The 23784-nt window shown below is 37.1% G+C and overlaps 5 protein-coding genes across 10 annotated transcripts; 2 read left to right on the forward strand and 3 right to left on the reverse strand.

The window, feature by feature from the left end:
* Positions 1-1100: 1100 nt before the first annotated feature.
* On the forward strand, positions 1101-11317 carry LOC110847575 (phosphonopyruvate decarboxylase). 3 transcript variants are annotated; one of them, XM_022094541.2, is made up of 16 exons: positions 1101-1432; positions 1863-2135; positions 2757-2904; positions 3287-3349; positions 3433-3533; positions 5023-5078; positions 5148-5188; positions 5255-5284; positions 7189-7265; positions 7352-7484; positions 7876-7936; positions 9327-9396; positions 9545-9663; positions 10578-10706; positions 10807-10935; positions 11097-11317. In XM_022094541.2, exons 2-16 carry the CDS (start codon positions 1956-1958, stop codon positions 11158-11160), a joined length of 1401 nt encoding a protein of 466 aa, XP_021950233.1. In that variant the 5' UTR covers positions 1101-1432; positions 1863-1955; the 3' UTR covers positions 11161-11317. The 3 variants fall into 3 exon arrangements, with proteins under 3 accessions (XP_021950233.1, XP_021950231.1, XP_021950232.1); XM_022094539.2 differs by having other exon boundaries at positions 1101-1357; XM_022094540.2 differs by lacking the exon at positions 1101-1432 and having other exon boundaries at positions 1789-2135.
* On the reverse strand, positions 11269-14687 carry LOC110847574. Its single transcript, XM_022094537.2, has 9 exons — positions 14576-14687; positions 13813-14491; positions 13318-13750; positions 13024-13229; positions 12889-12949; positions 12384-12767; positions 12204-12304; positions 11955-12126; positions 11269-11855 (listed from the first exon to the last, which is right to left on the reverse strand). Exons 2-9 carry the CDS (start codon positions 14443-14445, stop codon positions 11431-11433), a joined length of 2415 nt encoding a protein of 804 aa, XP_021950229.1. The 5' UTR covers positions 14446-14491; positions 14576-14687; the 3' UTR covers positions 11269-11430.
* A 149-nt stretch (positions 14688-14836) lies between these two features.
* Positions 14837-15829, forward strand: LOC110847576. Its single transcript, XM_022094543.2, has 2 exons — positions 14837-15090; positions 15163-15829. Exons 1-2 carry the CDS (start codon positions 15018-15020, stop codon positions 15801-15803), a joined length of 714 nt encoding a protein of 237 aa, XP_021950235.1. The 5' UTR covers positions 14837-15017; the 3' UTR covers positions 15804-15829.
* Positions 15797-19438, reverse strand: LOC110846781 (SET and MYND domain-containing protein 4). The gene is made up of 3 exons (XM_022093622.2): positions 17362-19438; positions 17165-17295; positions 15797-17060 (listed from the first exon to the last, which is right to left on the reverse strand). Exons 1-3 carry the CDS (start codon positions 18284-18286, stop codon positions 15894-15896), a joined length of 2223 nt encoding a protein of 740 aa, XP_021949314.1. The 5' UTR covers positions 18287-19438; the 3' UTR covers positions 15797-15893.
* Positions 19439-19553: 115 nt separating this feature from the next.
* LOC110847577 lies at positions 19554-23369 on the reverse strand. 4 transcript variants are annotated; one of them, XM_022094544.2, is made up of 7 exons: positions 23125-23369; positions 22911-23036; positions 22744-22841; positions 22168-22643; positions 21829-21912; positions 21553-21654; positions 19554-21460 (listed from the first exon to the last, which is right to left on the reverse strand). In XM_022094544.2, the coding sequence occupies exons 1-7, from the start codon at positions 23209-23211 to the stop codon at positions 20622-20624; spliced, it is 1812 nt and encodes a 603-aa protein (XP_021950236.1). In that variant the 5' UTR covers positions 23212-23369; the 3' UTR covers positions 19554-20621. The 4 variants fall into 4 exon arrangements, with proteins under 4 accessions (XP_021950236.1, XP_021950237.1, XP_035705126.1 ...); XM_022094545.2 differs by having other exon boundaries at positions 22264-22643; positions 23125-23368; XM_035849233.1 differs by lacking the exon at positions 21829-21912.
* Positions 23370-23784: the final 415 nt, after the last annotated feature.

Here is a 23784-nt window from a genome sequence, read left to right on the forward strand (position 1 = left end):
TAACGCCGTATAAGGATACTTATAAGAGTTATTAAACATTTGGTTACTAATAATTTTGGAGCCATGTCCCCAACTGCAGATACACAGTTAGCTAAACGTATATCACTATTTGACTATGCTATTTGCACATTTTGTCTGCGGGCAGTAATTACTTGTAAATTTCTTGGGAATTATGACTAGCTACGCACAAGCGACTGTATGTCTTAAGTACATGTATTTATGCACGTGTGTACTTACATATTATTGTGAGTTGTAATACTTATGTATCCTTATAAGAACTGAGTTTGCAATGTGTACATTATTTTATTAAGTGTTCAATTTTATTACGCGAGTTGACTCGATTCTTACATGTAACAAACAAATAAATACATATGAAGAGACGTAGATGAATTAGCTAGAATTTCACTCATGAATAAACAACACCAAACAATAAACTCTGGAAACAGATGTAGCGGTATATCCAATGAACGTCCGTCACCTTTCCAACGGTACTACCGTTGACCTTGAAGGTCATCATATAATCTAGAATACTTAAAGCTATTACGTTTGAAATCTGTTCTCGATATCCGACAACGGAACTTCCAAATATGATTTCGTTCGGGAGGCATCTTGCCCACCGACCGAACCGTTCGCTTGTAAAAGTTATGTACCGCTACCACCGATATTTAATAAACATTTCTTAGAGTCCAGTGTGTCCAAAAATATTTCATCGTCTACCTCGTCCTAAATGAAACAAGACACCGGCGTCGGAGAGTAGCCAAGCTAACTCAATATTCACAGTTGGCATTCTATTTCGGACAAATTAATTCATCTGCATGTGAAAATCATCCACATTATCGGAAGACTTAGTCATCACTGGTTAATCCAAATAAGTAAGTCTACGATTAGAGATTACATATTTGCTTTACACTTTTCCATTGACTGGCATTTATCAGACCCTTGACTAGCTGAAAAACTTGACTCCATCCAGATTAGCTGCAACACTAAGGATAAAAACCACCTGCACCTAGGCCTAAGCTTTTTATGTCTGTAAACCAATATTTGAGAGATAAACTTCTCATTTATCTCTGACGGTGAAAAAACATGAGAACAAATACTGACTGCTGTGCTGCGCTGGCTAAGAGAACATAAGTTGAGTGAGATCATTTATTGAAATCTCAGTTAAACCAAATAATTACATATTTTTATAACTTATTTCACATCCTGCAGGCGGTAGTTCAAGTGATTATTCATGTCAGTTATTTACTTGAGAAATTAAATTAGTTCGCCATAAAATACCTAATTTTCAACTACAAATAGATTTCTCATTACTGAAGTTTTCAAATAAAAAGTTGAGCGTTCAAGTAAAAAGTTCCATGTAAGTATCGAAGTATACCGTGTACATATGTAAATTTGTACATGCATACGTAATTACACTGAGGCATAAATTTAGGTCAGTCTGAATCTACACATCTTATTCCGTAGATAGTGCAAATAATAAGTTGATCCTGATTGCATATCCTTGTTCTCTGTCGCCTTCACCGTGCTGTAGCTATAAGGTCAATAATCCACATATGCATGCACTTAATGTACATAGTAAGTAAAGTAGCTTGGTTGATCTGGACGTCATCGCAATTCCTTAGAGGACAGTGGACAATTGAATTACATAGTTTTTTCCTTTCCTTATAGTCCGCTCTGAAGCAACAAACGAGAGATAAATATATAGCTTAACATTTAGATATATGGGAATCCAGGCAATCTGTTTATTTATTTCGCTATACACAACTATCACATTACTTGGTGTGCGTGCTTCGAAGATAATTAAACACGGCACAGAATTCAAAGCGATCCTTCACAGACCACCTCGATTTATATTCTTGCAGAGTTGGAATTCTAAATCCCCCAGTTTGAAAACAAGAAAAGGAAGAAAGATTTGGGTTCCTTAAGGCGAGAAGAGTTACTCGAAAAAACTTTTTATGATGAACTCAATCCGTGCTTCATTACGAACGATTCCAATTTTCCATGAGGTTCCACGAAGACGAGTCTCATATTCTATTACCAACAAAACCAAGAGTGGACCATTTTGCAGTAATAAATCACTTTGCACCTCGTGGAGTCGAGAACTCTCATCAACAAACATCCCATCTCCTGAAGAGGTACGCTGACCAAATTTAATTATGTCGTGATTATGTGCATTTTGTTGATTGATGCTCGAGGGGGTTGCTCTACATATGTACATATGCATACATGTATTTACCATTTAGGTACACTACTACAATTGATGTACTAATTGTGAATGATATGGGCCCGTCAAAATACTGCAAAACTATAGAATATCGTGAATAGAATTTATTTTAATAAAAAGTCCTCCTCCAGATTGTGCAATGCAATACCTAGCGCGTGTTATATAAAAATTCTCTTATTTTGCACGTGCGACACTGCACTGGTGAGCAAACTTACTCGAGAAATGTTCAAAAAAGGAATTTCGCAATTTTGAACCTTGAAAATTTACTTCATTACACACGTACCCACATTCTTGTATAAGTTGCATATAATTATGCCAGACAGTTGAGCATCCAAGCGCTGCGAAACTTATCGAGAAGTTTTATATTATTACTGTATTCAATTACGCTTATATAAGTGTACCACCCGTGCTAACTTGCAGGGTGATTTACTTACTTTCTCTCGTGTCTGAAAATAAATATATATTATGTAAGCGGAATACGAAGCAGAGTGAGATGAACCTACAAACATGATCACATTCTTAAATTTTTCAGCAATACGAGGAGCAAAGGAAACGAAATACGGAATACGGCGTACTCACGGAATTGGTTCGTGATTTCCTTACGCCCTCCGCATTTTATAATGCTATCCGAGAAATTGGCATTGACCATTTCACTGGTGTCCCCGACAGTCTTTTGAAAGGTATGTAAATATATATACGTGCATACTTTCTCTTTCACTCTTTTTTGAGGTTCACGTATTGAAATTACTTTATTATAATATGTGGCTCGTCCTGTTATTACCCTTCCTTTAGATGTGTATATACTTTTTCTGTATTTATGAAACATCGTTTCAATAATAATCTCACAGTGGCAGCAATGCAATAAGAATTACATTACTCAACACATCTTATAAACTCGCAAATAAATTTAGCTCAAATTCCGCAAAAGCCTTAACTTCAGACTCAAAATGGCTTAATAAACTGTCAACCTTCTCGGTCGACTCGACACATTGCACAAATTTGGATTTAATGATCATTACTATACTGCGAATATAATAATCCATAATAATGCACAACTTGCAGATTTTTGCGCTTATGTCAATGACCAAGTTCCAGCGACGCATCATGTTATTGCAGCAAATGAAGGCAAGTTTACATAGGTGCACATGTAACAAACATGGACAAACTAAGCTTATGCAAATTTTATTTTCATAATATTTCTTTTGTAGGAGCTGCTCTTTCCATTGCGACTGGCTATCATTTGGCGACAGGGAAAGCATCCTTGGTTTACATGCAGAATTCAGGACTTGGAAATGCAATAAACCCGTTGGTTAGAAGAAAATGACTATTTTTTAAAGCATGAAACTTGACAAATGGTCTTTGTAAAAACGCTACTTTTTAGCCCGAGTCAGGGCTTATGGAACCGTCATGTCCGTCCGTCCGTCTGTCTGTCCGGCACGATAGAGCCAAAACGGATGAACCGATTGACTTGAAATTTTTACCATATGCATATTGGACAAAGTTAGGAAACGAGTTCGAAGATGGGTGAAATCGGTCCAGTGGTTGACCCGTGGGGGTCATCGGAGTGGGTGGGGTATTATGCACCAAAATTTCAAAATTGTCGTAGAAGGCTGAAATTTGGTACAGAGGTTGCTAATGGTTCCTAATAGATAAAAATTACCTCAAGTTGGAAACATTTTCAATTTGAGGGACCCCATAGGGTGACCCATACGGATTTTTCAAAATCATCATATCGAGCTGAAATTTGGTAGAGAGGTTGCTAATGGGTCTTAATGTAGGAATATGATATGAAATTGGTAAAATTTTTATCTGGAGCGACCCTGTGGGGTGACCCATACCGATTTTAGAAATTGCTTTAAAAACATGAAATCCGGCATGGTGATACTTAATGGCTTCCTACGAAAGAATTTGAAGGAAAAAGTGAGCAAAGTGCAACCAGAGTGACCCTGGAGGCTGACCCATACCGTTTTTAAAAGTTGCTATTTCCATCTGAAATTTGGAATGGGGGATAAAAACCACTTCTGGATAGCACACACAGCTTTGGAAGTTCAAGTTGTTTAGGGATTTGATGCCAAATAATAAAAAATCTAACACACATTAAATTATCCAAAACACGGAGTTTGTGTATTATGTCGGTCAATCCGGTCCCTGACTCGGGCTGTATGGAGTCTGCACTGTAGGTTTTCACTATATGCAATGCCTTATTAAGGATTCGGGCAAGTCAAGGCATTTCTTAAAGGTCATAATTTTCTAGGGATTGGTGACATTTTGGCATTGCAGGGTTGGTGCATAATTATAAGTAACATTCATTTGAGTGTCAACCTCCTTTTCTTACCATCCAGAAAAATTTTAAGACCATTGATCCTTCTATAAAGTAATAATATTTCAGACGAATATCACAACCAAATATTTGTCGTCAAACATTGCATTTCACTTTTCCATCGTACAGTAAATTCGTAGTGGAAAGAATTTGGCTCTAGAGAAAGTTAATATTTTCTTTTCCTACATACAAACATGGAAGGAAAATCAAAACAAGAAATATTTTATACATTTCTAAACTACATTTCTGCACATGTGACGGGTTTAAGAAATGCGTTCTGAAACCCCGAGACCCATATTTCTAGTTTTCATCTCTGCGATGCACGAGGACGAGTGAGATTGAAATGCGAATGTCGCAGTTCTTCCTTCATCGTGAATCTTGATGATAAATGAGACGTCTTCAATTCGTAGTTCGTATACTCACTGAGGAGGCAGACGCGTCTTTGGTTTATATTTATGTGAACTTACTTCTTTGTTAGGTGAGCCTGTGTGCCAGGGATGTCTACTCGATCCCGATTTTGATGTTGATCGGATGGTAAGATGTAGGAAAACGTGAAAAAGATGATACGAAATACATATGTAAACATTACGTCGTCTTGTTCAGGCGTGGAGAACCTGGAAAACGGGACGAGCCTCAGCATCGAGGTATTGTTGAATTAATATTTTAAACTACATACGTGGAGCTGGAATTTTGTTATATTTTTTTTATAGTTCAGGGACAAGTGACGCCGGGAATTTTAGGTGAATATTTTGACCTTATTAATCCTAAATATATAAATCCTTGAATGTTGTTCATCATATGTCAAATTCTTACATATATTCTCATTTCCTGTTGATACACTTTTCATGTAAATATTACTAGTAGAGGTTTATATAAGGATCTTTCACTGCATGTGGTCTGGATGACACATTTTTACTAGTGGCATTATGCAATTCTTGGGATCGTATCACTGTACAAGTTGTGTGCAGTGCATATAAATTACACATTCTGAAGTTATGAAATTCTGAACGGTGAAGTATTTCATCGTTCAACCCTGCCACTTTCTCCTAAGGCTTCCTTTATTCTTTTATGCACATAGGGAGAAGACAGACGGAGTAGAGTGACATATTTTATTACTCAACAAACTGCACTGTGTACATGAGAAACTGGAACATGGGAAAATGAAAGATAGAAATTAAAGAAATCAGTTCAGCTTGAGGTGAATAAATATTCTCGAGGTAAGGTCTTGACTCTCAAGGACCTCCTAAAATTAAAATTAATTGGATCGTTTTCATAACCTATGGGTATGATGAACTTGTGATGTTTTCATGAATACCGGAATGTCGTTATTTTATATAAGTTGCGCCGTAGCTATAAGGTGCCTATAATTAACATTAAACAGCTCTTAGTCACCATTAGCTTACAAACACTTATCACGTGGTTTTGTGTACTTATGTACATGAGTCGGCACAGTACCAAAACTAACAAAGGAAGAGAAAGCTCATAATGCTATCAGAGGTGAAAGCGCATGAGATTTACAAATTTCTAAAAGAGCAGCGTGCTGATTCACACAGGAAATTATTTCAGAATTGGGCATTAGCCAAGTTTTATTAAATTTGTGAACTTCGGACAAAGGACGGATGTATTTATTTATATTTAAAATTAATTTGTGGAAGTAAATAAATCCAGGGTCATTTGGCCAGTCAAGACAGAATATGAATTTTAAATTCATAACCCTTGTGTGTAATAAATCATAGCTGGCTCGAGTTGTAAACCTCAGTTTGATGTCGAACGGAAATTGAGAAGAAATCTAATAAAAAGACAGTCGTAAATTTATTCCAGTCACAACTCCAGTTAAGAAAGTCTCGTCTTGTATTTTTTGACGTATATATTCGATATATTCCCAATGCCAAATTTATTAAGGTTCCTGGTTCTAAAACATTAGGAATTTATCATACTCAATTCATGCTAATCACCTTGCTCATTTTTATTGCAAACCCCGATGGAGTTTTTCTTTGCCAAGTTCCTACTCCTTTTCTCCATCACTTTCCCGAAGCGTGTTGGAAACTTCTTTTAGCTTTAAATCTCAATTATGGGAAACCTTTCCCTTGTAAGATAGCAATCTGTCGCTTCCCATGCCATGAGCTAAATTGGTATTTATTGTGCATTTAAAAAAAGTCTTGCCCATAAGAATAATAGATTGGAAACTTGAAACTAATTTTTGGTCCTTATTCGACACGGAGGTGAAAGTTTAGACTCAAAAGGAAGTACAAGTTCTGGAATTACGCTTTATTTAAATCAGCTGAAAAGGAAGAAAGTCGTTCAACCTGATTGCATTTTTCTCTCACTGCGAGTTTAATTAATTTATGAGAACCCCTACATACGTCAAACTTATCAGTTTACACAACGTCTAAGTTATGCACACTGCACAGTAACTCGATACACATATATACATACACATAACTTTACTGGACTTCAAAGTTTAAAAATAGTCACAGAAAAAAAGAATTGGCAAGCGATCCTGAAAACAATAAGGGAAAAGGGGCAGGACGCAATGTCGTGTTCTCCATGATTATAAAGCTAATGTGAGATCTCGACATCCGCAGGGGCATTAATGGAGAAAGTAAAAAAAAAAGTGTTTTATTGAATGTGGAATAATTTACAGCCGCTCTGAGCATTCCGTTCCAACCTCTTCCGGATTACATCGAGGGTGCCCAACAGGCACTTTATACTGCCAAGAAGGTCAGAATGCCAATTTCTAATCGATAGAATACGCGATACGGGACTTCATTTTAACATTTTCAATTTGTGTTTTTCTTTGCAAAAAGCACATGGAGAGAACCCAAACTCCGTACGCCCTGCTCGTGAAGAGGCAAACTTTCACTCCGTACAAAATGCAGAGAAAGACCATTCTCGATGAGACAGATCGGTGCAGGATGGGTCGAGAGGATGCCGTGCAGGGTAAAATAAATTCCATCGTTCTAATTGATACACGTGAATTATGTTTGCTAAGAGTTTGATTTGATTCCCAATGAAATATTTAATGATTTACTGATAGATGTATTTATTCGGTAATACGTGGGTTTTTACAAAGTTTAGTAAACACGCCAATTTTCCGTTAATGGAAGTTGGATTTGCTAGATTAAATTTGGTTCTCAAGACTAGTTGGACATTAAAATTGTCAAGAAGAGTCTAGAGCCTAGAGTCTAGAGCATTGGTCTAAATATTTCAATTTTTCAAGTCCAGACATACATATGTACAAATCCCTTCTCGTTCTTGCAAATCACATCGCAAAATTAGTATGATGCTTCCTGTATTATAAATGCCCTTGATTGACGTATTAATATTACAGCCTTTTTGGAAGCGATCCATGATCGAGACATTGTTATTTCTTCGACTGGAATGGCATCCAGGTACGTTATTGCAGTTTCGTAACATCTTATTTTGACGCCCATTCACCAGTTCCTACACATTTTGTAAAGTGAGCTGCGTAGAAGGAAAGTATCTATTTTTGGCACTACAGAAATTTCTATGTAGTCGAAATTGCATAAAAAAAGTCTGTAAATAAAATGCTTATGTGAAAAAGGGCAGAAAAAGGACGAACATAAGTACAATGGTGGACACGCTTGAGAAATGGCTAGATTTGTTGGAAGACAGTGACAAATAATGTGAATGCACTTGAACATAATTAAGATAGTTAGTAATACGAGGACTCTGGAAAGCGTGCAAAATAAATGTATCAAAGTGTAAAAGTAAGTATCTCCAGCAGCCGACTTCAACTAATTCAATTTGTTTCTGGATTGTAAATGGGACGCGTTAGTTGGGAAGGATTATATTATTACTACTTTCTTAACTTTCTTTCCAACTCATCCTCATTTCTGTTCAAACAGAACTTATATTTTCCTCAAGAAGAGAGTTACTTAATGAGTTAAATTGGAACTAAATTGATTAGGACAACGCGATTTTCATGATTAATGAGAGCTTAATTCCTCCCACTCTTTTGTCCGCTATCCTAATTTCTAATTTATGAAATTCAATTCGGCCACTCCAATCTCGCCTGCTAAGAAATACTTGCCGATCGTTAAAGAAATTTTCAATTGGTCATGCAAAACATATTACTGGGTTTGTCGTACATACTAACCAAATTACATTACATTAACTGCTAGATTGCATTTAGGTATGCATATTATCCGGAAGTGAGTTGCAGTAGAAAGTCACGATGACGCAAAGTAATTAAACTTTCTCAAAGTAGTCCTAGTTTCCCCAAAGTTAAGATCAGCGGATGTGTATCGCCTTGACTTATTCGCGACATTTCTTTAGCCACGACTTGACAACTCGATCTCAGGATCCGCATTTGAAGTGAAAGCGTTTGCTTAATCGCAGTGTAATTGCAAATGTCGACCTTATTATAAAATTGGGCAAGAAGAGACGCGTCTAACATATACGTCAGTATATTCGTATGTATGTCATACATTTATATGTATGTAGCTAGCCAGCGAATATGAACATACACGTGGTGAAACTAGGAGAAAGTATACATGTATGAATAAATATGTATGTGTATGTGACTGCATGTATTTATGTACATATATTATACCATGAACAATGCAAAAGAGATAACATTTCACTTTTCCATTCACTTTTGGTGCAAATGTCAGAAGCTTCTCAGTAAGTGCGTGCTTCCGATTTATTAAATATGTAGTCCAGCAGATTCGTGCTTCTTTACTTTTTTTGCCTTCCTTATATAGCTTTTATTTCTGAAATTAATTCCCGTTCTTGTCAATTTTGTGTTTGCAACAACAGGGAACTGTTCGAGCTTCGTAAACTTCGAGAAGAAGGACACGAGAAGGATTTTCTAAATGTGGGCTCAATGGTAATTTTAATTTCTTTAATTATCCCGAACCATTTATTGATATCTGCATGAACCACTTTTGACCAAATTGGCCTTAAAATGCGTAGCTCACGAGTTCATAAAAAATATAACTATTTACAATGACGAGTCGTATTATATAATAACAAAGGGTCATGCCTCATCAATTGCGCTCGGGATCGCGTTGCAGAAAATAAATCGTCGCGTTTTCATTCTGGATGGCGATGGCGCTCTAATAATGCATTGCGGAAGTTTAGCCACGATTGCACAGTAAGTACATACTTATGTATATACCTACATAAAATATTGCACATAAATATTTCCCAGAGGATCTAAATGTTTCCTGCTTTCGGGACACAAGAGATAGTTCAGATAGTTCTTTGTGTATATATAGATGTTGTAGAGCAAAGTCAGTGATATTGTGTTGCACTTTGTACTTTGTAGTCATCTTTCTTACATATTGATGGGAGGGAACGTATGTACGAACGGATAAGTATTTCCAAGCATTTTTTATATTGACAAGTATTTGAGATTATTGTGTCAATTTGTCAATCGTAGCATTGTGTGGATCAATCCATTCAAATGCTTTGTGATGCACTTATATTACGTCATAAATATTGCATGAAAAATATTTCTCCAATCGGTTCCCATCCCTTTTCACCTTATCAAATTAGCAGGCAGCACTATGTATATATGTACCCAGGAGCAATAAATCACAAATTCCTCGCTTGTGCTCAAGTCAAGATTTATTTCAATTTTGAGGAGAACACTTTTCCAATAAATCACACACTTTTATATTTTTATGAAATTCCTCGCCAGAGCCATAATCCTTTAAATAATAACGGTTAAACAATATCCTTCCTTTCTCGATGAAAATGTGAAATTCATCAACTTGTCATACGCGAAGGAAGGAATCATGTTCAGAAGAAGAATCTGATTGTGAGCAGCAAAACTTTCTTTACGGTACATGCTCTACAACATTTATAATCCTTTTGTGAGTGATAGTGATGTTCTTAATGCTCGACAAGTTGAAGGATAAGTAGGATAAGTACATATGTGGGTGAAGCAATGCAACGCAATATTTCATGCTCCAATTTCAGTAGAGTGTATCTAGTATACCTTATACCATGATTTCATGCTCCAACAACAGCGTAGATATTTTGTATGTCTGTCCATGATTTCAGAATGGCCCCACCAAATCTTCATCACATTGTGCTGAACAATGGGGCGCACGATTCCGTTGGTGGTCAGCCCACAGCAGCGAGTAATGAAAACTTCTCGATACCGGGCATCGCCAAAGCCGTCGGTTACAAGCAAGTCGCGTTTTTGTTATTTGCTCCATTTTATTCTATTCTTATGTACACTACGTTTGGCACATCGGAGTAACTTTGAGTGTATGCAATCTTACTACAGGCAAACCCAAGTTGCAACCACGAAGGAGGAAATTATTAGAGCAATCTCCAGTATTCCTCTGTCCAATGATCAAGGGCCGACTCTAATTGAAGTGAAAGTCGCTCGGGGGTCGAGAAAAGATTTGGGAAGGTATGTACATACAGGATGTAATACGTATTTGACGTCTTCGTCTTTTTCTCCGCTCCCTTCCATCACGGCTTTATTGAAAAACTGAATAACATCGAACTTTGATAGCATCTCATTTCACATGTTCTTTTGTGGATGGACTGATCACGTCTTTTTCTTTGCAGGCCGACACGGACTCCTGTACAAAATAAGATTGACTTCATGCATTTCCTAGCCATAAATTCTTGAAAGACAGGTAAAACGATCCCTGGTTAAATCAGTCAACTGCATAGATACCAAGGAAGACTATGAAGTTGTTTGAATAGAATAACGAAATTTGAATTTCACAAGAAACCCTATTGTTAAAAAATCATCTTTATTGGAGTGAAAACATTTCATCACATTATCTGCTGTGATCGGTATCACATCGTATTTCTTCATTTATAGGTACATATAAAATAACAATAGAGTCACTTATAAGTTATTGAAGTAATATTGTCAGTCATAGTCTAAATATACTTATTTGACGTGTTCATTAATTCCGGCCCCTGGTTCATAATCAGAGTCTTCAGAATCTTCGGTGCCGCTATCATCTTCAAAGTCGTCAGATAACAAACTGTCGTCGTCCAACATCTCTTTCTCGTCCTCCTTGTCCATTTTTGATCCATACTTATTTATTTCTTTTATTGACAAATCTTCCAAGATGCCCTGATAAACCCATGATCGTGAGGACTCCTTTGCCTTAGGCTTCCTTTTTGACGTAGACTTTTTAGTTAATTTGGAAGTAGTGGTATCGCTAAACTCAGCTCCAGTTGGTTTTGGTTTGTAAGATCGCACTTTTCTAAGTCTTTTGACGCTTCGGGGTCTGGACACAAGTTTTTCTATAGGTTCAAGTTCACCATCAGGTAAGAAAATTTTGGGGATGTGATACTCTGGTATTTTTCCTGGAAAAATATAAAATTGTTTATAGAAATATGAATCTATTAAACTTTTAAAAGCTTACAAAATTTGTTTGCAATGATAAGTAAGGTGTTTTGATGTACCTAATTCCTCGAGGTGGCTCTCAATATATTGAGTAATTATGTGTCTGATATATTCAAACGTCCCTTCTTTAAACCAGCCAAATCTGTTGTCATATTGCAATTCGTTGTCTGATGCTTTCTGAGAAGCTATTTCAATCAGTCGAGTAATTTCTTCACATTTGAGGTGCATCACCTACACAAACAAAACGCGTTCATTTTAAACATAAACGAAATTGGCATCCAACGAATTATGCAATTAGAGTTGCGAACCTGATAAAACATTTGCCCACGTGGAGGCATCAGATGTGGTCGGAAGATATAAAAGGTTTCATCTATCTTGTCCAGCTCATCCATGAAGGTTTTGTACGTAACTGTAAAAAACGAAATAAATATTACATGCTCAACTACATAATGTAAATTATTTCAAGCAGATTGACATCACGATCATACCCGGAACTCTAAAATCCACCGTTTGATAAATAAACGATGATTGTTCTAATCTTGGATCATAACCAAATCTAATCCACAAAGCCCTCCAAGGTCCATTTGTTGCAAAGTAAGATACGCAGGGTAATGTGTACTTTAGAGTGACAGAGGACTTTTTTAGTTCATACTCTAACGCAATTTTACTCCAAACTGGCCTTTCTTCAAAGCTTTTCTTGAGTAGATCCAGTGTTACTTCATATTGAAAACGTTTCTTGACATCTTCCAAGGCTCCAATCAGAGGTTCCGAGGGGACTGGAATATTTACCTTGTGCTTTTCGTTTTGAAAATTGTAAAATATCGTGTACACATTTCTTCTAGCACGGCTGGTCGAAATTACACCAGATTTTTCTGAAATTTCAAATATTATTTTAATTGAAATCATAATAACACAAAGACATTTGAGTCGTTTTCCTAAAACTTCAACGATCATATACCTAATAACATTAAGCTTATTTTAACTTCTTGTTACCTGTCAAGTCTGGCGCAAGTTTGATATTATCAGAATCCAGCATGTGTTCAACGATGGCTTCCTGAAAATTTTTATTTGGATTGTAGTACATCATTAAATCACAACGTGTGCAAATAAATATATAAATAAACGTACCACAGGCTTATCAATTCTAGACATCATTGGAGGTAAGAGATCCGTGTAGGCATCTCGATCTTCTCCTTGGAATAATTCGTCACAAACAAACAAATTATCGTTGTCTTCGCTAGGATTGCCAAGAAGAGGAAACAATTGGTCTCGTGTCGAAACAGGGGTACCATCTTTCGCGAGTTTTGAAGGAATGTACTGGAAATCACAAAGTCCTATAGGTTAAAAAAATCGCAGTAGTTAACCATATTCTTGATTAAATCGATACATAATATATATATCATGATTTAATAGGGCAAATACCTTCAAATTTATACGTTCTGTTGACAATGCCTAGTGTTTCAATTCGAATCTTTTGATCGACAACTGGCTTGTAATGTTTAGGGATTCTTAAATATGAATGTCCAGGATCACCAAACTTGCGATATTGATGTTGTTGCAGAATTTTATCCTTCTCTGACGTGACCTTCTTCAATAACTGCTTATCTTCAAAAAGTATTTGAGACTTTGAAAGGCGCACTCCATTGATAACAATTGATTCATCATCAATTTGTTCGACCCGAGTTCCTTGTTGTTTTGAACTGGATGCTTCGGCCTTTACTTTTTGTACTGGTTTACGATATCGAACCTTCAAGAGCAGGCCAACTGCTGGAGCCGCTTCACCTCTGGCCGAATTACAGCATGGGTCATCGGGTCGGAAGCGGACATGCAATTTATTGTTGACATTGTTGAACACCTAAAAAGAGAGAAAAAAATAGTAAGAATGAAAATTGAATAAAAATATCTTAGGATCAATACCTTTGTAATTTGGCCGATTCCTCCCATTGTTTCAATCGCTTTATCAACATGCACCACTCTGCCAGGATAATCAACATGAACCAACTGAGTATCATGCTCATAAACGTCGGACGTACAAACTTTTGCTGCCCCCATTTTGCTATCCGGCACCGCCGACGATTGTGATTTCACTGCACATTTTTTCTTCAACTGTTTTTTCTGGGTCTGTTTTTGATGTTTCTTCTTGTCCTGCAATTTTCTCACCCTGTTTACAAAGAGGCTGAGTGGGGGTGGATTTGTTACAGGTTTCCCGTCACAGAACGTAACTCGCATCATCTCCTTGATTTTTTGAGGTTGTTTCTCATACAGCTGTTTGAATGGGACCAACTTGTCTTTGGGAATGAAAACCAGGTCCTTGGTGGGCAGTGGGGGCCCAGTGTCCTTTTTCCGTCGACGAGGCACTTCAAAGTAATCCTGGTTGTGTTTCCCTACCTCAAGTACATCCTCAAATTCGTCTGAAGTGTCCGAGCTGGAAGGGCTGTCGTCCACGAATACTGGGTTGGTGGGGTCTTTCGCCGGACTCGAGGTAGCCGTCTTTTCGGGGGACGACGACGGGGAAGCCACATTGTCTCTGGAACCCGAGGTCACTTCCATTTGTACAATGTGTACGTACGCCTGACTTAGCACCTGACACTGGAAGCTGAAACATTACAACAAAAGTTATTAATTAAAGCGTTCGTACCTTGCTTCAGACGAATTTATATTTTTTATAGTGTTTATATACCTTTATCAAGATGAAAATCGACACGGTTTATTTATTTGTAAATTGAGAAAATTGTATGTTTACTTCAGTCATCAAATATTGGAAATGTTTGCTCCCTCGTCGGTGGAGTGGTGCAGTACGCCCCATCACACACGATTTCAGCCCTGTATCAACTTGCCTCAAGTAAAGTACTCTAGAGACTCGGAGGTGAGACGAGACAACCACAAGTTACATACTCTAGTGCAGCATCTCATTATTCAATAACTCTTTGTGTGTATTATCAATGTCAGGAATTTTCCTCATTACAAAACAACACGTATATTTTTGCAGCACGTGTTATACTTGTCAGAGATAACGACTGATGATGAGATACGGCAAAATTACCGGATAGTTATGCACGCACTTGCTGCAAATAAGTATCACGACAAAGTATTCGTGACACAAAATTGTATAGATTTTAAAAATGAACTTGTCATCTGGAATAAAATATAGTTTCCTGGTGGTGGTTGTGGTACTCATGCAAAACAAAGTCGTCGGTAAGATTCTATTTTGTATAATTACTAATTGGTTTATTACCACATTAAATACGTTGCTTACATATATTTTAGTGAGCGAGGAGGCAATTAAAGTTCATTTAGCTGAAGGAAGAACGGACCTGGAGGAATTCGCGTCGAAATTGGAAATGACGCTGAACCAGTGGTATCCTTACATCAAGGGGCTACTCTCCTCAGATTCGTCGACGCCCAACTACAGCCCACCTGTAACGATCAACGTCTTCTTTGAACGAATGGAGGACAAGTCGACGATAGCAATGGCTTCGAGTGAAGGGAGAATAATCCTGGGGAACATTGACTACTATCAGACTCACCAGCACGATGTGGGTTCAATGATTCATGAATTAGTTCATTTGATTCAGGAATATCCGAAAAATGTTTGCCCCACTTGGCTGATTGAAGGCATTGCAGACTATGTAAGATATTACCACTTTCACCGGCAAGACCAACACACTGATCGTGTCCGAGGAAAATTATTTCTAATGCCGAGAAAACCATCGAGAAGGCAAAGTTGGCGAGATGGATATGCAACAACGGCATTCTTTCTTGATTATGTTGTGGCCAATGTACGAGAGGATTTTCTCTACTGGATTAACAAATCTTGTAGAGACGGTCACTACAGGGAAAGCATATGGAAGAAATTAACGGGGCACAGTATCATTAAATTATGGAGAAAAATGATAAAGAATGGATGATAAAAGTATGATTTATTTAATTATTACATACACTTTGATATACTACTTAACAAATTATTTACTTTATTTATATTTTCATTTCTGGCATCTCTACAACGTTAGAATACCATTTCTTACGGTGAGGTTATAAAATAGTTTGAGAACCTCTTGAGCTTCGACGGACTCCTTTGTTGGGATAATCATCACTTTTGAAATGGCTAGAATATAATTGCATAAATGTTTCTCAATGTTCTCAGCTGCGTCTAATTTCTGCTTTAAGACACAATCTTTGGCACGGGCATATTTTTCTCCTGCAGATTTCAGAAGCTTTTGCAACTTTTTAAAGTCCACCAATTTATTGCAATGCTGACATTTTTGTTTATCTTTTATTGAAGTAGTTTCGAATTGTCCCGCGTCACAATGGGGGCAGCTGAAGCGGTACGTTGTTTGTCGATTAGGATTTCGCAACTCTTCAAAAGTAGGCCAGTTATTACAGCAAGCGACACATTGACACTTGAAACAATATTGGTTTTCTAGTTCATTTTGACGCTGGTGACGGGAGGTAATGGTAAACCCTGGTCCATAGGAATCAAGAATTTCTTCACCTTGTTTGATTTCAACGAGACTCTTGACCACACATCGTTTCCCAACGTTGAAACGATAAATATTCGGATTGCAGCTGTGATTCGTCGTAGAAATCATGGGGAACGTTCCTCCTCCAACTTCAATATTTTCCATTGCTCGGGAGCCTGGTTTTGCACCCACAGCAGCGATATGATTCACTCCATAAGCATTACAGGATGCAGATTGAAGATGACGAAGTAACACACTTGCAACAATTACTTCCGTTTCAGACATTTCATTTGACAATTCAGAACCATGATTATTGTTAAAGTATCCCACAAAGCGCAAACATAAGGTCAAGTATATGGCGGCGTAAGTTCGTTTTAAGAGGTCAGCGCCAGTCCGAAGGTCGGAGTTGGTTGTCTGAGCAAATACTGACGAATAATGTGACGAGTCCAACTTTTTCGTCGATGTAGTGAAACCCATTAGTAAAGGATTGCTGGAGGAGGGGGAAGATTTATCTGATGAATGAGCAAGTAAGGCATTATGCATCACAATTAGTTCCTCTAAAGGCACTTGGCAAACTGTTCTAAAGCAAAGGACTCCCATTTTTCCCAATTTCTCGGAAGAGTCCAACAGTTTGAAAATTGTGCATTCATATTTATGAAATAGTTTCATTGCCTTATCCCTGCACTCTTCGTTGCAAAATATTACCTGAAATACATATGAAAGTAGTCATATAAATAATATAACTTTTATACGTGGATATTTTGAGCACTTCTGCTGTATAATTGTAAGCATAATAAATATTTACTTACCGCAGAACAACACGCACAGGCAATTCCATCGCTACTTGCCGGTTCAGATGCTAAGCAATATTGACATACGTAGGAGTACTCCGTTGGCGTCACTGACCAGGAGAATGGGTTTTCGATTATGAGTGTCGAACCTAATAAGTAAAATAATACAGCTTTAATAAAATATCTTATCCTGGAGAAAGTAAGTATTTATCTACCTGGAGGAATGTTGCGATTAGCAATCACATGTCGTCCCTTGGTTTCCGAGTATATTAACTCGAGAGCACTTGACGCTGCTCCTAAAAATTTATGTCGTCCTTCGAAAAGCTCACATTTGAAAACGTGTGTGGAATCGTGACTTTTGCCTCCTGCAGCTGCTTTCTCTTTGTCCTTATTTCCAGCACTGGTCTTTCCCACAGAGTTACCTCCAGCTCCAAGTGATTGCTGAATATCTTTAATTATGGCAATCAATCTGACCGTTTCTTTCCCTTTGAACTCATTGTCCATGCTGCTCCCCCTCAGAACTTCAAGTGCATGCTGAGCAACACTTTTGGATTCGTTGTAATTTCCTAATTGCTTATAGCTAAGTGCTAATCGAAGCACAATTTCGTATGTTTTATTTCCCCCCAATAAGTTGACACATCTAAAAGTATCTCGTATACAGGACTCAAACTTTCCATATTGAAATAGGATTGCAGACCTTCTTGAAAATATTTCCGACACAAAAAAATTCTCATTATTTGTACATTGTCTGGTTTGAGAACTATCTAAAAATTGTTGTAAAACTTTAGCGTCTATTATTTGCATTGCAGACAGGCCATTCTCCGGAGCTATGTTGCTTTCTGCGGTAATGAAACTTAATTGCAAGGCTTGATTTATAAGAGCTAGCGAGTTTTGGCTACATGCCTCTGTCAATAACTGCTTTGCACGAGTCTCGTCCTTTGTCGAGTAGTGTGGGGCAATGTTTTTTGAAAATAAATTCAAAACTTCCGAGTCTGATTTTATGATGGATTGAACCCGAATAATGTCAGAATCTGAGTTGGAGATTTCGTCAATGATTCTGATACTTTCGCCACTTTCTCGCAACCTGTTGCAAATTATTGCGTAAAGTGCGTCAAAATTTTGTATATTTACAGAGTCCATTTTTAAGATATTTTATCGGTGTCGAATGGACGATGATTATGTAAATATTTAAGACAACCCGCATATTACAAAAACGGATTCTCCGAATCCACTTTCCGAACATTTTTTTGTCAATGAAAATTCCCAATCCCTAAAATTAGACACCGCTTATGAGTTACACATTCTGATTCAAACTGCACCAAGAGAACAACTACAATTTTGTTGTAAGCATTTATTTAGTTTTATTTATTAACTATTTTTTATATCACTATTATGAGCAGCATAAATCTGACTACTGTATTACAAAAATTAATAATTCGAATCAAAATTAATGTTTACATATAAAAACATTATTGCACACATTATTCATAAGCAAATTGAAGTATGTTGCTATCTATCCGGAAGTATTATGTATTAGGACAAGCTGAATTTTATGCTCATGAGCAAAATCGTTCCCAGTGCATATTTATAATGCATAAGGATTTGTACCCCTAGTTCATATTTGAGTTTATATTATTTCACGAGAAGCCATTAAAAGTATCACCGTGCCGAATTTCAGCTTTTACGACAATTTCTGAAAATCGGCAGGGGTCACCCAAAAATGTCCCGGCATATATAAATTTTACCAATTTTACTTCATATTCTTCCCTTAGGGGCGATTAGGAGTCTTTATACCAAATTTCAGCTCGATTGGATGATTTTTAAAAATCGGTATGGGTCACCCTCACCCCATATGGTACCTCCAGTCGAAAAATTTTCCAATTTCACTTCATACTCTTTCATTGGGAACCACTAGCTCGCTCCATGACAAATTTCAGCTTTCTATCACAATTTTGAAAATTTGGTGCATAATATCCCACCCACTTATTTATATGACCCCCATCGATCCAAACCTTTTCTGAGTCGTTGCAGGCATTGCCCAGATACATGTCTGTACCAAATTTGGTCAAAATCGGTCAACTCATTCGAGAGTTATCGAAAGACAGACGGACAGACATGACGATTTACATAAGCCGGCTAAAAATGGTTTAAATCAAAGTATTTTATTTCTAACTTAAATAAAAGTGCGAGTTTGTAACTTTTTAGCTAATTGTATATAATGCACACCTTTAATTTAGATTTTAGGCTAACACATAAGTACTACGAGAATGCATACTTTGTTGAGCAAAGCAGTTGGCAGTTGAGTTAGCAAATGCATGAAAGTGAATACCCCCAAAATGGGCACTCGGGACAAAGTGGTACATAAAATAAGTTTTCATTAGGCAAGAATTTGAGACGAGGAAAGGGCTTCTTTTTTATACTTCGGGTTTTATTCCGAAATTTAAACATGTTGTAACAATAAGAACAACAATGATAATAATTACATCCCCAACAGCATCGGTTTTATCAATAACTCACTTTTTGTTTTTATATTCACTTTTTTTACTGGTAATATGAAACCAAAAACTTGCATGTATGAAAAATTATACATTTCATAAAGCGTCCTTCCATTATAGTTAATAGGTTAATGAGGAGAGGTGCTGCACAACGACACTTTGTTGAATATATAACAATATTTTTTTTAAACAATGTACCAAATGTACAGCACCGTTTACGTTTTTTACCATTACCACGAACCGAAAAACCACAAGATTCCGGAAGGTGGACATCCATTGATGGGGGCGCATTTATGTATATTATTTCTGATTTACAAATTAAAAACAGGCTAACACTACATTATATGAATATATATATATATATATATAAATATATGTGTGAAACATATGCAATATGTTTTGTAAAAGTCTTAATATTTTATATGTATGTAGTAGCGGTATGGTTTACCTAAAATTAGCAACACGTTAGTATAAGTAACACTTATCAAAGATTGTATAAACATAATAATGGAATTGGAATTAGGTATCAATATAAACACTCATATTTAGTTGTACCAATGTTGCACCACTCTTTTCGTTCCGTTCGTTTATTATTACACACTGCTGCGATTTTATTATAGTTTTACATGAAATAGTCAAAATAATAATTGTCAGTAAAATTCGATGTTTACTAAAATATATATACCTAAATTATTTACCTAAACTACTTGTTATTCGCAATTCTACAACCAGTCACATTTTCTAAAACAAATTATATCGGTTGATTATCCGATTGATGTCGTCAAAATAAAATTGTCAATGTTATGTTACTTCATAATAATAATAATGATAGATTAGATACACCTATGCAGTAGTAAAATAGTAATGGAGTGTGGTTGGATGGGTTTTTATAACAACAACGGCAACAAGGTGAGAGAACGAGAGGACCACTTCCTTTTGTGGATGACGAAGAGACTCTAATTATCGTCAGATCAGATCAACTATTCCATGATTTCAGACTTGACGAGTGACAGGTCTACTGTGGAGAAATTAGAAATTCCTTGAAATTCAGGTGTATTGGGAATTTGAACTTGAATTGTTGATGATGAGGAGGAGGAGGAAGAGGGATTGCTGTTTGGATTCCCATTTACACTAGGGGAGCGCTGTGCATTAGGATTTGGAACTACGATGACTCTTTCTGGTGAGATGATTGATGAGGCAGCTTGTTGTTGCTGTTGTTGCTGTAACGAAGCAGTAAAGGCAGCATTTGGCTCAGTTGTTAAAGTTGGTTGAGGTTCGATAGACTCAGTACTACTGTTTAAATTAGGAACGGACGAATGATTTAATGAAGGCGTGAAACTTGGATTGTTGTTATTTGCAGCTTCGAGTGCATCCAAGTCCATTAGTTGAAATTGCTCGTATTTAAACCTGCAACGTGATTCATGGACTTTTAACCTATCGTTTGTTTTAAACACGGCTGTGCAATCTGGAACTGTGCAACGAAATGCATTCTCTGTTCCCTTGTGCCTTGACGTCATATGGGCATGGCGTTGCTTGCTATTTTTGAAACGGCGATCACAGCCTGGAAATAGACACGGGTATTTCTTCATACTGCAAGTACGCTCATGATTTTGCAAGTGTTGCTTGATAACAAAATTTTCACCACAACCGGGCATAGAACAGAGAAAGATTTCATTTTCTGCTTTCACGGCAACTGCTGCAGGGGAAGGCGGAGTTCGTTTATTATGAGGCAGGGACTTTTTAGCAGTTGGAGTTTGACACGTTACTGTCGTGTTTGGTGACGGAATTGTCAAGGCTTCACCATTTGCACTTGCCCCCTCTAAAAAAATATATATGTAAATTTTGAAGCATCCAATCGTATTAAAATAACAATAATAAGTAATAATCACTCTAGTTCTTCATAATACTTACCTGCTCCAGATGACACAATTTGCATGACCTTTATTTCCCCATTTTGGATCACAAATGTGTAAAAGGGCTGAGTACCTCCTTCAGGAACAGGAAGCTGACCCCCTAAACAGGATACAATAATTCCATTCTTGTTAGTAAACAAGACCTCCAATGATGATGTCACAAATTTTGTCAATCTATGTCTTCAACTCTGATTGATTAGTACTGCAAGTATGGTAATAATAAAGCAAGCAACCATGTATATATTATTCCAAGCAACAGACAGAATACTTGTACCAGTTGAGTTGAGCAGGGAGGCAAATGCTTGCAGGCTTTGACCTTGTGGTGAAGTTGTTTGTTCCTGAACTCTTAACTGATGATCTATAATAAAATAATAATACACCATTCCGATACAGATTAAAATTAAGCCGACTTTCCAGAAGCATTAAAACCCCTGTTTGTTGCACAAACTCGTAAGTCTGAAGCAAATAAATAATCTCACTTTCCCTTAAAAACACCATCAATGGAAAGTATCAAAGTAAAACAAGAATAGGAAGAAGGGATATAGAGAGGAAAATGAGAGGATTAGGATAACTTTGTAAGAAAACAAGAGAAATAAAATACAATAATACAAACCTAACATAAATCCATCATTGGTGTTGCTAGTACTACTGCCAGCAGCATCAATAGAGCCACCATTAACATAATTATTAGCCGGTTGGTGATGATTACCATGAGCCGCCTGTTGAACTATGGAATAAATACTCCCATCACTGGTCGTGTGATGTGTAGTCGTCGATGCCCCTCTGCTACTACTGCTCTCATCGTCATCCCCATTTGTCATCATTTGGTGTGGTTCAATTTTGACGATGATATCTTCTACCGATTGTGTGCCGTGTGGTTGGGATCCAGCAGAAACATTGTGATGTTGATTATGCTGCTGTTGGTTCCCACCACCATCAATTAACATCATTGATTGTTGTTGTGTCGAAGAACAGTTGAGTGGGCCCTGTGCCGTCTCTTTCGCAACTTGTTTCCACATATCCTGTGGACAACAACCGCATCGGAAATCTGCCGACTTGACCAACGTTAAATGGGAATGTTTAGCAAGCCTTAAAATATCAAAAAACACGGATGTTTTCAATATTATTTTTTTTTGTTCTCGCCTATGATAATACAACCCACAATGCATAAATACAAAAAATATCTTACGAAGCTATTAGTTTCATCTCCGTAAAGTTTCTCTTCCGTATTGCCTTAATGTAGACGGCTGTGCCCATGTAGAAGAGGGTGAAATCCTCTCGAAATTCCTTTAGATAGTGTTTAGATAAAGTCAGATTAATAGCCGGTCCCGGTTCAGTAGTAAATATTAAAAATACCTTCATTTGAAAGAGCGTGTCCCAATGTTTGTTATTTTTGTAACCGCGAGGCAGGATGAGTTCGGGAGCCACTTCTTCCATGAAGAACTGTTTATACTCCGCCTTGAGCTGATTCATTGGCAGTCCCTGTACAACAACCATCATTACAAAATTAGCAATTGTACACAAACAAATTACAAAATTTGATGCTTAGCTTGTGTTAGAAAGTAATTACCTCAGGGTAGCCGCATTGCAACAGGAGGAGCAGGTTGGAACGAAACTCTTCCATTTTAATAGTCTCCATTTCATTTACCCCCACCATTAGTGAGTGTGGCCTAGAGTAACGAGTCGACTTGGGGGTCAATTAAGGTAAAATTCCACGCCTTTAATAATTTGATGAGCCATTATAATAATTATTATGTCAAAATAATAAATATTTATGTGGCTGGCATCTTTGGGACATCTCGAAACTGAATTTGCCGCGACAGCCCGGCAGCTCATCGAAAAAAGCCCCTTTGTTGTGTCTCCCAGCCAGCACGTAGCCCGTAAATTCAAACGGAATCTGTATGAACTCAATCAGCTAGCAGGCAAGAAAAAAAAGGAAATTGTAAAGTATGATATCGACAACATATCTTCGTGATCTACTTATGGGAGTAAATTGTGATATTGTTTCTATCGTGTATAATGGGGGTGGATCTGAATTAAATGTATTAACTAATTTTGAGACTTCTTTGCCACATTAATCATACATAAAAGTAATCAATGTTATTACTGTGTGGCTTATCTAACTAAAATGAGAATATGTTAAGGGAAGGCAGTGTGATGATAAGCAAAAATATATAAGGCACTATTTCAAGTAATAGTGCGGATATTATGAGATTCATGAACCATGAAC

Source organism: Folsomia candida, unplaced genomic scaffold (assembly GCF_002217175.1).
Source record: "Folsomia candida strain VU population unplaced genomic scaffold, ASM221717v1 Fcan01_Sc003, whole genome shotgun sequence".
Taxonomy (NCBI): domain Eukaryota; kingdom Metazoa; phylum Arthropoda; class Collembola; order Entomobryomorpha; family Isotomidae; genus Folsomia; species Folsomia candida.